This window comes from Emys orbicularis, chromosome 25, assembly GCF_028017835.1.
Source record: "Emys orbicularis isolate rEmyOrb1 chromosome 25, rEmyOrb1.hap1, whole genome shotgun sequence".
In the NCBI taxonomy this organism is placed as follows: Eukaryota; Metazoa; Chordata; order Testudines; family Emydidae; genus Emys; species Emys orbicularis.
This window is the reverse complement of record NC_088707.1, coordinates 13,952,989-13,966,120: the sequence shown is the minus strand read 5'-3', so window position 1 is coordinate 13,966,120 and position 13,132 is coordinate 13,952,989. Positions and strand designations below refer to the sequence as shown.

At 59.1% G+C, this 13,132-nt stretch overlaps 1 protein-coding gene across 1 annotated transcript in view; it reads left to right on the top strand.

Moving 5' to 3' along the window:
* GFAP (glial fibrillary acidic protein) overlaps nucleotides 1-11,693 on the top strand; it is a 30,601-nt gene extending 18,908 nt beyond the window's left edge. The window contains exons 3-9 of the mRNA XM_065422479.1: nucleotides 1,345-1,440; nucleotides 2,233-2,394; nucleotides 2,803-2,928; nucleotides 4,631-4,851; nucleotides 5,699-5,742; nucleotides 7,163-7,248; nucleotides 11,658-11,693. Of these exons, the coding sequence (XP_065278551.1) occupies nucleotides 1,345-1,440; nucleotides 2,233-2,394; nucleotides 2,803-2,928; nucleotides 4,631-4,851; nucleotides 5,699-5,742; nucleotides 7,163-7,248; nucleotides 11,658-11,693 (771 nt within the window). The remainder of the gene's footprint in view (nucleotides 1-1,344; nucleotides 1,441-2,232; nucleotides 2,395-2,802; nucleotides 2,929-4,630; nucleotides 4,852-5,698; nucleotides 5,743-7,162; nucleotides 7,249-11,657) is intronic.
* The last annotated feature ends 1,439 nt before the right edge of the window (nucleotides 11,694-13,132 follow it).

The following is a 13,132-nucleotide window of genomic DNA, read 5'->3' as shown; positions in this document are numbered from 1 at the left end:
CCGATCCCCTCACACCAACACAACATCTCACACTCACCCCGATCCCCTCACACCAACACAACGTCTCACACTCACCCCGATCCCCCTCACACCGACACAACATCTCACACTCACCCCGATCCCCTCACACCGACACAACATCTCACACTCACCCCGATCCCCTCACACCGACACAACGTCTCACACTCACCCCGATCCCCCTCACACCGACACAACATCTCACACTCACCCCGATCCCCCTCACACAGACACAACGTCTCACACTCACCCCGATCCCCTCACACAGACACAACGTCTCACACTCACCCTGATCCCCCTCACACCGACACAACGTCTCACACTCACCCCGATCCCCTCACACCAACACGTCTCACACTCACCCCGATCCCCCTCACACCGACACAACGTCTCACGCTCACCCTGATCCCCCTCACACAGACACAACATCTCACGCTCACCCCAATCCCCCTCACACAGACACCACGTCTCACGCTCAGCCCGATCCTCCTCACACGGACACCACATCTCACGCTCACCCCGATCCCCCTCACCTGGACACACCATCTCATGCTCACCCCGATCCCCCTCACCCGGACACACCGTCTCACGCTCACCCTGATCCCCCTCCCACGGACACAAGGTATCACGCTCACCCCGATCCCCCTCACCCTTGATCCCTCATGGACACACAGACACACACACATTCACAGTGTGGTGTGATGTGCTGCCGTTTGGAGGCGGGGGTTGAAGTTTAGGCCCTGTGTCACCCTGCTGCCTGCTAGAAAGACTCTGCGTCCTGCTCCATGCGTATGGCCGTGTCTGCAGCCTGCCTGGGTGTGAGGGACAGTCCTACCCCGGCCCCTTTGGGCCTGACGGCCCTGGGTTCTAGCCTTGCCTCGGGCTGCACAGTGTAGGCAGCCGGGGTATTGTTCCGGTGGGAGCGCTGCAGGGGCAAAGCACCAGCTCTCTGTTGATGGACCTCCAGAGAAGGTGGCTGTAACTGGGAGTTGGGAGCGGGGGATGACTGAGAGTCTCAGGCCAGTGAACCTGGGTGCAAGGGGTGATGTTACCAGACGTTTTATAGCAGGGAAGACGCAAACAGGTGGAGTAAGAGCTAACTCTTCTCCACGACTAAGCTGGTGACCAGGCCCCAGGAAGCAGGCTGAGCCCTTGGTTGGCCCAGGTACCTGAGCCCACACCAGTTGCTCAGTCCCTAACCCATTGTGCACAAAAGCATGGCTGGCCCTGGAGTCAGGCTGGGTCCCCAGACCAGCGCGCTCGGAACTGCATGTGCTCCTGGCAGGAGCTGTGACTTCGCCTTCCCTGCTCTCGCCCACATGGCAGGATGTTGACAATGCTGCATTAGTGCGCCTGGACCTGGAGCGGAAAGTCGAGTCCCTGCAGGAGGAGATCAACTTCCTGAGGAAAGTCCATGAGGAGGTATCGTGTGTGACCCACCCTCCAAGCCCCTAGGGTTCCTGGATGGGGATGGTCTGTCTTTGCCTTGCCATGCACTGCAGCCTGGGCCCAGCTATCCAGAGAGGCAGGGACCTTACAGTGGGACTGGCTCGTCATTCTCCTTTGAGGGGTTTCTCCTCTCCCCCAGGCCCTCCCTGGGGTTCCATTGTGCACCTGCGTGCTGGGTTCCCATCGCCTGTCCTGTTATTCCTGCCAGCCAGGAGGGAGAAGGAGGGAGAAATCTTTGGCCCAAACTCAAAGGGTGATATGTAAATTCTGCATCTGCGAGGGGGTGTCAGGGGATCTTAGCCGGTGTAATATACACCCCACAGTCACATGAGAAGGGCCTGCACCTTCTTCTGCTGTCCTGTCAGCTCCACCCTTTCTGTCAGCCTTTGGGTGTGTGAGTTATGGGAGTTCCTTCCCGTAAACCCAGGCACGGACGGGGAACTTCCACCAGCTTGTGCAGAGACCCAGAGAAGGACGGATGGATGGAGGTCTTCTGCAGCAGCCACAGCAATGGCATGTCATACCACAGAGTGACCAGCAGTGGGCGCTGCAGAAGGGATGTGGCTGGCCTGATTTCCCACACGGTCAGACCGGGATCTAGTGCGGTGCCGGTAACTGTCCCCTCCATGCCGCGATCCGCACTGGCCACCGTGGCAGGTTCAGTCCCGCGCCCAGCGTGAGGCTCCGCTGCCTGTCTCCCAGCGGCACCGGCATGGCACAGCCCTGTCTCCGTGCCGCTGACCCGCCTCGCTTGTATCTTGGCAGGAGCTGAGAGAGCTGCAGGAGCAGCTGGTGCAGCAGCAGGTCCACATTGAGATGGACATGTCAAAACCGGACCTGACGGCGGCGCTGCGGGAGATCCGCATTCAGTACGAGTCCATGGCCTCCAACAACATGCACGAGACCGAGGAGTGGTACAAGTCCAAGGTAACGGGGCCTGAGACAGTGACGCACACCGTGGGTTGCACATGCCGTGCCTGTCTCTTACCCCAGCCGCTGCTGGTCTGACTGGCACTGATTGTGGCTGTCCCCTGCGTGATGCCCCATGTGCCATATGCCACCCAGGGGAGTTACCAGACAGGTTGGAAGGGCTGGTTCATGAGACATTCCCCTGCAGCGAGTCCCCTGGCTTCATGAACCCAGGTGTCCTGGCTACCAAGCCCCTGCTCCCAGCCACTGGAATACTTTGTTCAATCAGCTGGTATCACCATCGTCATCGTACCCTGTTCTCTCCCAGTTTCCTGTTCCCGTGGGCACCAAGCCCCTGCTGAGCGCTCTCCCCGGGGAGGACGTCCCTAGCTCTCCGAGCCAGGCACACTAACTCCTCTTCCTCAGTTTGCAGACCTGACGGACGCAGCAGCTCGGAACATTGAAGCCCTGCGCCTGGCCAAGCAAGAAGCCAATGAGTACCGGCGCCAGCTCCAGGCACTCACCTGCGACCTGGAGTCCCTGCGGGGAATGGTAGGTGTGGGTGCTGGGGGTAGGGGCAGGCAGCAGTGAGATAGTGCCTGGGCCCTTGGGTGCCCTCCGTTAGCACAGGCCTCCCAATGAACATCACCCCCGTCACTGAGCCCTGCTTTGGGCTCCAAATTCCCTTCGTCTCCAATTAACCTCGTCAAATAAACCTCGGCTCAGAATCAAACATGCCAAGCTTGGAAATAAGGACTCGACAGACATCAAACAATGCTGGGCTCCCTTGTGCTCCTGTAATGTGCGAAGAGGAAGGTGGCCAAACAAGATGGGCCAAGAGTCTGCTCCCGTAGGGCAGAGGCAGGACACTGGGCTGGGGATGGGGTCTGCTCCCGTAGGGCAGAGGCAGGACACTGGGATAGGGGATGGGGTCTGCTCCCGTAGGGCAGAGGCAGGACACTGGGCTAGGGGTTGGGGTCTGTTCCCGTAAGGCAGAGACAGGACACTGGGCTGGGGATGGGGTCTGCTCCCGTAGGGCAGAGGCAGGACACTGGGCTAGGCCTGGGGTCTGCTCCCGTAGGGCAGAGGCAGGACACTGGGCTAGGGGATGGGGTCTGCTCCCGTAGGGCAGAGGCAGGACACTGGGATAGGGGATGGGATCTGCTCCCGTAGGGCAGAGGCAGGACACTGGGCTAGGGGTTGGGGTCTGTTCCCGTAGGGCAGAGGCAGGACACTGGGCTGGGGATGGGGTCTGCTCCCGTAGGGCAGAGGCAGGACACTGGGCTGGGGATGGGGTCTGCTCCCGTAGGGCAGAGGCAGGACACTGGGCTAGGGGTTGGGGTCTGCTCCCGTAGGGCAGAGGCAGGACACTGGGCTAGGGGTTGGGGTCTGTTCCCATAGGGCAGAGGCAGGACACTGGGCTGGGGATGGGGTCTGCTCCCGTAGGGCAGAGGCAGGACACTGGGCTAGGGGTTGGGGTCTGTTCCCGTAGGGCAGAGGCAGGACACTGGGCTGGGGATGGGGTCTGCTCCCGTAGGGCAGAGGCAGGACACTGGGCTGGGGATGGGGTCTGCTCCCGTAGGGCAGAGGCAGGACACTGGGCTGGGGATGGGGTCTGCTCCCGTAGGGCAGAGGCAGGACACTGGGCTGGGGATGGGGTCTGCTCCCGTAGGGCAGAGGCAGGACACTGGGCTAGGGGTTGGGGTCTGTTCCCGTAGGGCAGAGGCAGGACACTGGGCTGGGGATGGGGTCTGCTCCCGTAGGGCAGAGGCAGGACACTGGGCTAGGGGTTGGGGTCTGTTCCCGTAGGGCAGAGGCAGGACACTGGGCTGGGGATGGGGTCTGCTCCCGTAGGGCAGAGGCAGGACACTGGGCTGGGGATGGGGTCTGCTCCCGTAGGGCAGAGGCAGGACACTGGGCTAGGCCTGGGGTCTGCTCCCATAGGGCAGAGGCAGGACACTGGGCTAGGGGTTGGGGTCTGCTCCTGTAGGGCAAGGAGGAAGAGTAGCAGCTGAAGCGAATGAGTGTCTGGTCTGGTGCAGGCAGGAGGTGGGGGACTGGACTACGTGCTCCAATGGGGCGGCCCACACTGGCCTCTCCGTAGCAGCCCTGGAGCTTGATGATCCCTGTTAGGATCACGTGATCCTGGTCTGCTGGCACCATGTCACCAACTATGACATGATCCCTGTGGGCGAACAGCTGAAGGCAGGGAGAATCCAGATTAGTAACAGCCCTTCATCCCCACCCCTCTCAGAATGAATCCCTGGAGAGGCAGCTGAGGGAGATGGAGGACCGCTATGCCATTGAGACAGCCAGTTACCAGGACACAGTCATCCGGCTGGAGGAGGACATCCAGAACCTCAAGGAGGAGATGGCTCGGCACCTCCAGGAATACCAGGACCTGCTCAACGTCAAGCTGGCCTTGGACATTGAGATTGCCACCTACCGCAAGCTCCTGGAGGGAGAGGAAAGCAGGTGAGCCTCCTGCAGATGGATGGAGGGATGCGCCCCTGGGGGGCCACTGCCTCTCTTGCTGTGCTAATAACCATCTCCAGGTGCGTTAGAGGCTATCCCCAGGCCTCACCTCCCCCATCCAAGGGGTCCCTCCAGGGTGAGGACAATGGCAGGATGAGGAAGGCGAATTCATTCTTTCAGGGGGACTCTGAGGAACCTGTTCCGTGGATACCCAGAGGACACCAGTGCCCAGGGCTGCCAACCCAGCACCCCTTGTCTTAGCTAACAGGTGCTCCAGGCCACTGCTGGATTGAGTGGCCTGAGTCTCATGCTCTGTCACTTAGAGAAGGGCCTGAACCAAACCCTGGATCCAAACTCTCCTAACCTTTGGAGGAAAGCTAGCCCGGATCCCAGCCTGGCAGCGTGGGCCCATCTCTCCCATATGCTCTTGGAAGCGAATGACTTTCAATTGTCCCCCTGCAACCCCATTGACCTCAAGAGCATCAGTGCAAGCAGAAGCATCTAGACAGCCAGACGCTGAGGGTATATGGCTGGGTTGGGTACGTGGTGGGAATGGGCCTCTGGTCACCTAGGGCTGCCGATTTTGGTTGGATGGATTCCTGGAGGTTTCATCACATGACATAATATTTAATTAAAGATTAATCTTTAATTCCTGGACACTCCTGGAGGGTTGGCAACCTACTGTCACCTGACTGTTCTCGAGCTCTCTGACGAGCTGGGCCTGTCACGTGGGTCTCCCCGCAAAGGCCTCCCTTCTCTCAGTGAGTCAGAGGCAGCCTTGCCTGGGAAGTGCCTCTTGTGTGGCCCATCTCACACCTGTGCCTCTCCGTTTGCCTTGTTTCTGCAGGATCACCATCCCCGTGCAGACCTTCTCCAACCTGCAGATCCGAGGTCAGGATGCTGCGCGCCCCAAGGGAGGAGGGATGGGATGGGTGGTCGTGGCTACGTCGCGCCTTCACGTCCGGGTGTGGAATCACTTTGCCATGGCGCTGCCTCCCCCACGCACAGGCTCTGACTCTGGGCCAGGACTGGAGGAAGGGCTGGGTAATGTGATGGCCACTTGCAGCTAGAGGCGCTAAGATGGGGGCCATCAGATCTCATGCTTCAGGGCCTAAGCTGATCACTGTGGGGAACTTCTCCTCAATGCACAGAGTTGTGCAATTGGCCAGCTGCATTGTGGGGTTTCCCCCATCTTCCTCTGACGCATCTGGGCTCAATGGACAGGAAGCCAGGAGAGCTGGCCCTGCTTCTGTCACTAACCTGCTACGTGACCTTGGGCGACCCTTCCCCACTCTGTGCCACACAGGGATAACCATGCCACCCGCCAGAGCCTGGGGGCGTAAAGGCTGAGTATTGTCACTGGCGCCAGTGGGAGGTGGGGTCCTGGGCTTGGGGGCCCCACTGGTCTGATCTGGGCCAGCCCATCCAGCATGTAGATGCTCCCTGTCTCCAGCCAGGCCAGACTCCAGGAGGTACAGGTGAAGGGAAGCCTGCGCCGTGGCCTCCTTTGGGACCCAGCCTGGTGACATGGGGACCCTGTAACAGGTACAGGAGCCATGAGAGTGTCCCTGAAGCCACTTCTCTCTCACTGCAGCCTGCTCTGCGGTGCAGGGGGACCCTGCAATGGGGGAGCCCCAGGGAACCCAGAGCTTCGGGGCATGTTGGGGCAGGAGGAGGTGGAGATTCGGAGCAGCTGTGCCTCGCCCCGGGCCATGCAGGAATTCAGGCAGGCCAGACCCATGGTGACTCTCCCACCACGGGGCAGCCCCCACAGACAGGGGGCTAGGGTGCGGTGCCATCGCAGTACCCAGCCCACGAACTCCACAGCCCCGTCCAAACAAACGGTATCACGTCAGGGGCAGCCCAGCCAGGCGCATGCCAGGGGACAGCCCCAGGGAGTCCACAGGGTACCAGAGGTGCTGGGACAATGTGTACAGTGGGGGGTGTTGAGAGCCATTGAACCAAACTAAACCCTGCCTATGATGGAAACCACGTCAAGCCCCCAGCACCCCTAGTTCCAGCACCTGTGCTGTGTGGGCTTGTGGGGCCACTTGCTGTGGGCTACTCCCCTCCCGGTGTGAGTCAGGGGAGGGGAGCACAGAGCTCGGAGCCCTGTGAGTGTGGAAGGGCTGTTAGCCGTCGGCAGGACACGTTTCATGGCTCCTGTGCCATGTGCAGGGAATCTCAGCTCAGGCCCAGAGCTAGCCCGACCTGGCAGCCTGTGTGGCCCTAGGTGCTTTGCTCTGCCTTGTTCTGCTTGGCTGGGCTTTCTCAGGGTGGAGACAACGACCACGTTTGCTCTTCCCCCCAGAGACCAGCCTGGATACCAAGTCAGTGTCTGAGGCTCACCTGAAGAGGAACATCGTGGTCAAAACTGTGGAGAGCAAAGAAGCAGAGGTAGGAGATGGTCTCCCCTGCCCTTGCCCCGTCATCCATCCCCACCCCTGCCTGCTGGAGACCACCTGACCTTGCCATGATGCAGTTCCCTGTTGTCTGGGGCTTCCAAGTAATGGGCCTTGAATGGTCCTGGTCCTGGGGAGTGATGGGCCTGTGCCTCGCTTGCTGAGCTATACAGCTGTAATGGCCTAGTGGGGGCAGCATTCTCCTGGGGAGAAGCAGGGGGGTTGTTCGGTTGGTGGATCTCACCACTAGTCGACTGCCTGCCAAGTCAGCAACCCCCCTAGTGTGTTTGGTGAGGTGCCCAGCGAGGCTGGGGCATATGGCAGGCCAGGCACTGGGGAAGGAAGTACAGGTCTGTCGCATCTTACGCGCATTTAACATGCGCGATTTCAACTTTACGCGGTTGGCAAAAACAAAAAAAACAACAACAAAAGAGAAAAATAACCATTTTAATACTATACCTGTAGTACAGGCGATTTCGCCCGCCATTGAACTCAATGGAATTTTGGCTATACGCGGTTTTCGCTTGACGCGCTAGCCGCGGAACGGAACCCCCGCGTAAGATGAGACAGACCTGTACTGCTGTGCGGGAGAGCTGGGCAAGACAATTCAATGGAACAGGTTCTGTTGGTCAATGCGGGGTCATCGAAATCAGGCCTTGTCTACACTACAGTGGAGGTGTACACGCTACAAAGCGACTTTTGGCGGCAAAACTCCGCTGTTTTGCCAACAAAATAAAACCACCTCAACGAGAGGCATAAAGCGTCAGTGTAGACACTGTAAAAAGCAACAGAGGGTCCTGTGGCACCTTTAAGACTAACAGAAGTATTGGGAGCATAAGCTTTCGTGGGTAAGAACCTCACTTCTTCAGATGCAAGCTTATGCTCCCAATACTTCTGTTAGTCTTAAAGGTGCCGCAGGACCCTCTGTTGCTTTTTACAGATTCACCCTCTGATACTTGAGTGTAGACACTGCGGTTTGGTTTGTTCCGCCAGTGTCTCACAAGGCCCGCCGTGACCGCTCTGCTCATGCGCCCCTCCCCTTGCAAAGCTCCCAGGAAGTATCGGACAGCTGAGCGTGCTGCTCCCTTTGGGAGCACAGGGGCAGGCAGGCTGCTGCTGCGGGGAGCGGGGGAGGGGAATGCGGGCTGGGCAGGGGGCAGGGGACTGCCTGCTGCTTTGACATTCTTTGACATTCCTCAGCAGGGAGAGCTCACAGAGCTGCTCAGGGTGTCCCCCAGGGCCGCCTTGGGGGGGGGGGGAGTGGGGCAATTTGCCCCAGGCCCCGGGCCCTGCAGGGGCCCCCACGAGAATTTTCGGCGGGTCTTCGGCGGCAGGTCGAGTGAAGGACCCGCTGCTGAAGATCCGGAGCTCCTTCTGCTCCGGGTCTTCAGCAGCAATTCAGCAGTGGGGGCTCCTTCCGCTCCGGGACCTGCCGCTGAAGTGCCCCGAAGACCCGGAGCGGAAGGACCCCCGCCGCCGAAGACCCCTGGCCCCCTGAATCCTCTGGGCGGCCCTGGTGTCCCCCTCCCCCCGTCTCAGGATAGGTCGGTCAGCCTGCTGTCTCCCCACCCCAGGCCCACCACTCTCCTCTCCCTCCCCCCACACACTTCAGTTTAAACGCGGCTGACAATCCGATGGGATTGAGAAACCTGCATCATGTGACGCTGTACCTGCCCCAGGAGGCATTGCAAACCCTTCCCAAAGCACCCTGCGGCCAGTTGCATCGTGGGATAGCTACCACAGTGCACTGCTCTCTGTGTCGATGCAAGAGCTGCTCGTGTGGATGCGCTCTGCTGACACAAGGAGCTAGTGTGAGATGCAACAGTGGTTTTAATTAAAGCGGCAGAACTTTTGCCAACAAAACTTTGTAGTGTAGACAAGGCCCCGGTGTCCATTCTGGTGCCATTTTTGACAGAAGAAAGTGGAAATGAATGTTTTGATTTTCTCGTTTCATTTCGACCAGATCGATAATGTTTCATTTTGATAATACTAAAGCATTTTGATATGGTAAAGCCATTTCATTCTGACGTGTTTCAAGGCATTTCACTTGGACTTTTGTATTATGTTAAAACATTGCTTTAATGGTACATTATGTTTACTAGTCACTATTGTATTGTATTTAATATTTAATGTGATATCAAAGTCTAAACAAAATGAATCAGAACTACGGAGTAAGAACATGTTTTTACCTTATCAAAGGGCCACAATTTTAACATGATCAGAATGCAATGATTTGATGGTCCCAAAATGCCCTGTGTTTTGGAGTTTGTGCGGCACAGGAAATGGCTCTTTGTTCTGACTCTGAACTAATTATTCTCTGAAAATCAGAATTTGCAGCTAAATAGAAATTCTGATTTCCAACCATTTCCACTGTGGTTACAGCACCGCATGGGACTCTGGAGATCTTGGCTCAAGTCCCACCTCCGCCCCAGACTGTGTGATGCTGGGCAAGGCTTTTAATGAATCTGGGCCTGTTCCCCATCTGTAACGTGGGGTGAATGATCCTTCCCTTCTCCCACCCTTCCTCTGTCCTATGTCCTTAGACTGTTTGTAGGGCTGGTGTAGCCAGGTCAGTCCCAGGATATGAGAAAGACAAGGTGGGGGAGGGAATATATTTTATTGGTCCAACTTCTGTTGGGGAGAGAGACAAGCTTTCGAGCCACACAGAGCTCTTCTTCAGGTCTGGGAAAGGTACTTTGAGATCCCAGCTAAACACAAATGGGGAGAACTTGTTAAGCAGAAGCATTAAGGCATGTTGGAGGCGGTGGCTTGAAATGAAGCAGGCAGTTCTAGGTTAGATTATTATGCATAAAGGGGTTGAAGTGGGTAATTAAGGGTAGCAGGCAGTGTGGTGTTACAAACTAATGAACCTGGGAACTTAAATTCATAACTCTGCTAGACACCAAAAAACATGGACTGAACAGGGACACTTTATGGCTCATTACAACAATTCATAACACACCACACTGCCTGCTACCTTTACTTGCCCACTGCCTGGAGCGGCTCACAACCATGAGTGCCAACCTCAGGGCCGACTGTCAAAGAGCAGGGCAGAGACCCCAAACGGGTGGTACTGTATGTTCTATAATTAGATTTCACCAACCCAGTAATGAGAGTGACCTCCTAAAGCACTATAACAGTCTGACCGTGGACTCACAGACAGTCCCCTTGGGCATTCCAGTCTATCTTGCCAGCCAGGCAAGCTGGACAATGTGATAGATGGTCACGTTACAGTAAAAATCACAGCAATATTCAGGCTATTCCCAGTCCCAAAGGCCTGACCCGGTCTCTGTGCTGCGTGGTGGTGGTGGCAGCGGTGGCATGGCCCGGCTCCAGCCAGGTGGCACGGCTGTAGCGCCACCAGCCACCGGTGCTCCAGGCAACGCGGTAAGGGGGCGGGGGGGGAGGTAGGATAGAGGGCAGGAGAGTTTTAGATCGCCCCAGGGGAAGCCCTGCAGGAGACATTTTGATCAGGTCACACATAAAACCTGCTGTGCCTCCACAGAGCAAAGAATGCACCACTTTGAGCTTCCCTTGACCCAGCTCTGGGGATGGATCCGGGAGGGGACTGGGAGCCAGGCATGTGGAGCTCTGGCCTGGCCAGTCGACCTGCAGGTGCACACACAGAGCTTGCACAGCCATCCATCCGTCTCTCCCTCTGCCGGCCCGCGAAGGGGGGGAGGTTCCCCGCCATGCGCCTGCCAGGAGCTTTGGCGACTGCCCTCCCGGGAAGGCTCTTTAGCTGCAGTCCCCTCTGCTGCTCCTGGGTTGTGCTCACTGGCTCCAGCTGGCAGCATGTGGCTTTCCCCACTGACCTCCCTGACTTTGCATGTTGGCTCTCGGAGGCCCCAGGCTGGGCCATGACCCTTCCTGACACCGGGCACGGAGGGACAGAGCTGGCCTGTTAGTGACCCAGCCTCAAGGTGTGAGCGGCCCACATGCTGCCTTGGCACACTGAGGAGCTGCGAGTCCCAGCAAGCTGTGCCAGCCCGCAGGAGCGCTGGGGCGGGGAGCAGCCGGGCTGGCTCAATAGGAGCACACTGGATCAGGAGCGGTAACACCCTTTCTGGACCGCTGGCATCCCAGGGTCTCCAGCCAAGCACTTTGCTAACCTGGGCGGACTGAGCCCTGCCGGGGGGTCACTAGCGTTATCCGGACTGGCATGCCAGCGTCCAGGGACCGTGCGGGGAAAAGAACCCGGGGTGCCATGGCAGTGGGGGCCCGGGTTCAGGGAGCCCCGAGGTGCTAACCCACCACCCACGGGCCAGCCCGGGCTCCACACAGGGGCAAATCCCCGACAGGAGAGGGGGGGGCCCTCGGCTGGCTCTGAGCCAAGGAAATCCCGCCAGTGGAGGGGGCAGTGACTGGCCGTGATGGTAACATTCGCCCTCTGTCTGCCCACAGGTGATCAAGGAATCCACCCAGGAGCACAAGGACTAAGGGGTCGGCAGAGGAAAGCATGTAGCTGTAGATCACTAGCAGCGTAGATCCCGCCTGACACTCAGCCCCTCCGACGTGGAACCAGGAGGGCCCAGCGGCTGCGAGGGACCCACACGGAGGGAACGTGTTTCGCTTGCCGGGGAGCGGAGTTAACAAGACTAACTGAGGAGCTAGAGTAACCAGCGCCCCTTAGAGCTGCTGCGCACCGTTCCGGTGCGGGCCGCAGGCTAGCGCTTCGGCCGAGCCCCGTCTCTCCCTCCCGTTGCCCCTGCCCATTCTCCCGTCTGCCTTGGGCCACTGCAGTCTGTGGGAGCGGCCTGCTGAGCTGCTCCAGAGCCTGGCGGGGTTTGAGGCCCTGCTGAGGCTACCAGAGCTCCCCTAGAGATAGGGCTGTGCCAGGCCCACCCAGAAACCCCCTACCACCGGCTCCCTTGGGGGGCTCTGCAGGAGGCTGCGTGGGGAGGGCAGGCGGGGAAGGCAAAGCAATCGAAGGCCCAGCTCATGCCCACAGAAAGGGCCAAATCCATGGCCCGGGGGCTGCAGCGTTTCCACTGCCTCCTGGAGCCAAGGGGCGGGATTTGGCTGCACCCCACCACCTGCCCCAGATCTCAAAGCCCCTAGGATGGCGGAGGCCCTGATCCCGGCTCAGGCCCAGGCATCCCCAGGAGAGGCAGGAGAGGCCCTGAGTGCGAGTCTGCCCAGGGTTAATGCTGACAGTGCCCATGGTCTGGCCCAGGGAGACCCCTGTGGAGTTGCAAGAGCGCGGGATGCTGTGGAGAGCAGCTCTCCTTCAGCACTGCCCCCCACCGGCCTCCTGGAGATCAGGCTGAAAGGCTTCCAGGGAGGGAGACGGGCTTGGGCCCAAAGGAGCAGGGTTTCTGTTCCCTGGCCCCTGCAGTGGGGCCTGCTCCCCAACGCACCGGTGGCGGGCACGGGGAGGCAAAGGCACTTGGCAGCTGTGTGCACCGCACGCCCTGGCCCGCCCAGGAGCTGCGGCTGGGCTAACGTGGAGAGCAGCTGATTGGAACCGGAGGCAGGAGCCCCTGAACACAGGCGGGGCGGGGCTGGCTGATGTCTCCCCCCTTTGTGCTGAGGGCTAGGAACTGATTCCTGCTGACTGAGCACCAGGCAGATGTAGCCAGAGGAGCTGGGGGGACGGGAGGGACAGAGCCTCGCAGGGAAACAGCTTCCTGCTGCTGTCAGGAGGCCATGAAGCCTGCTCAGATTGCACAGAGGAAATCAGACCAATGATGGCAGGAGAGGTGCAGGCCGCAGCCTCCTGGCAGCCTCGTGGTTTAATCCTGGCCTGTTCCCAGACCCCGGGCTGGCCAGCTGCGAGGGGCGTGAGCGGCAGGGTCCTGCCGAGCAGCGATGCGCAGGGTTTGCCCTGCTTGGCAATGGCAGCGTCCAGCTCTCGCTGTCATGGCCCCTCCGAGCGG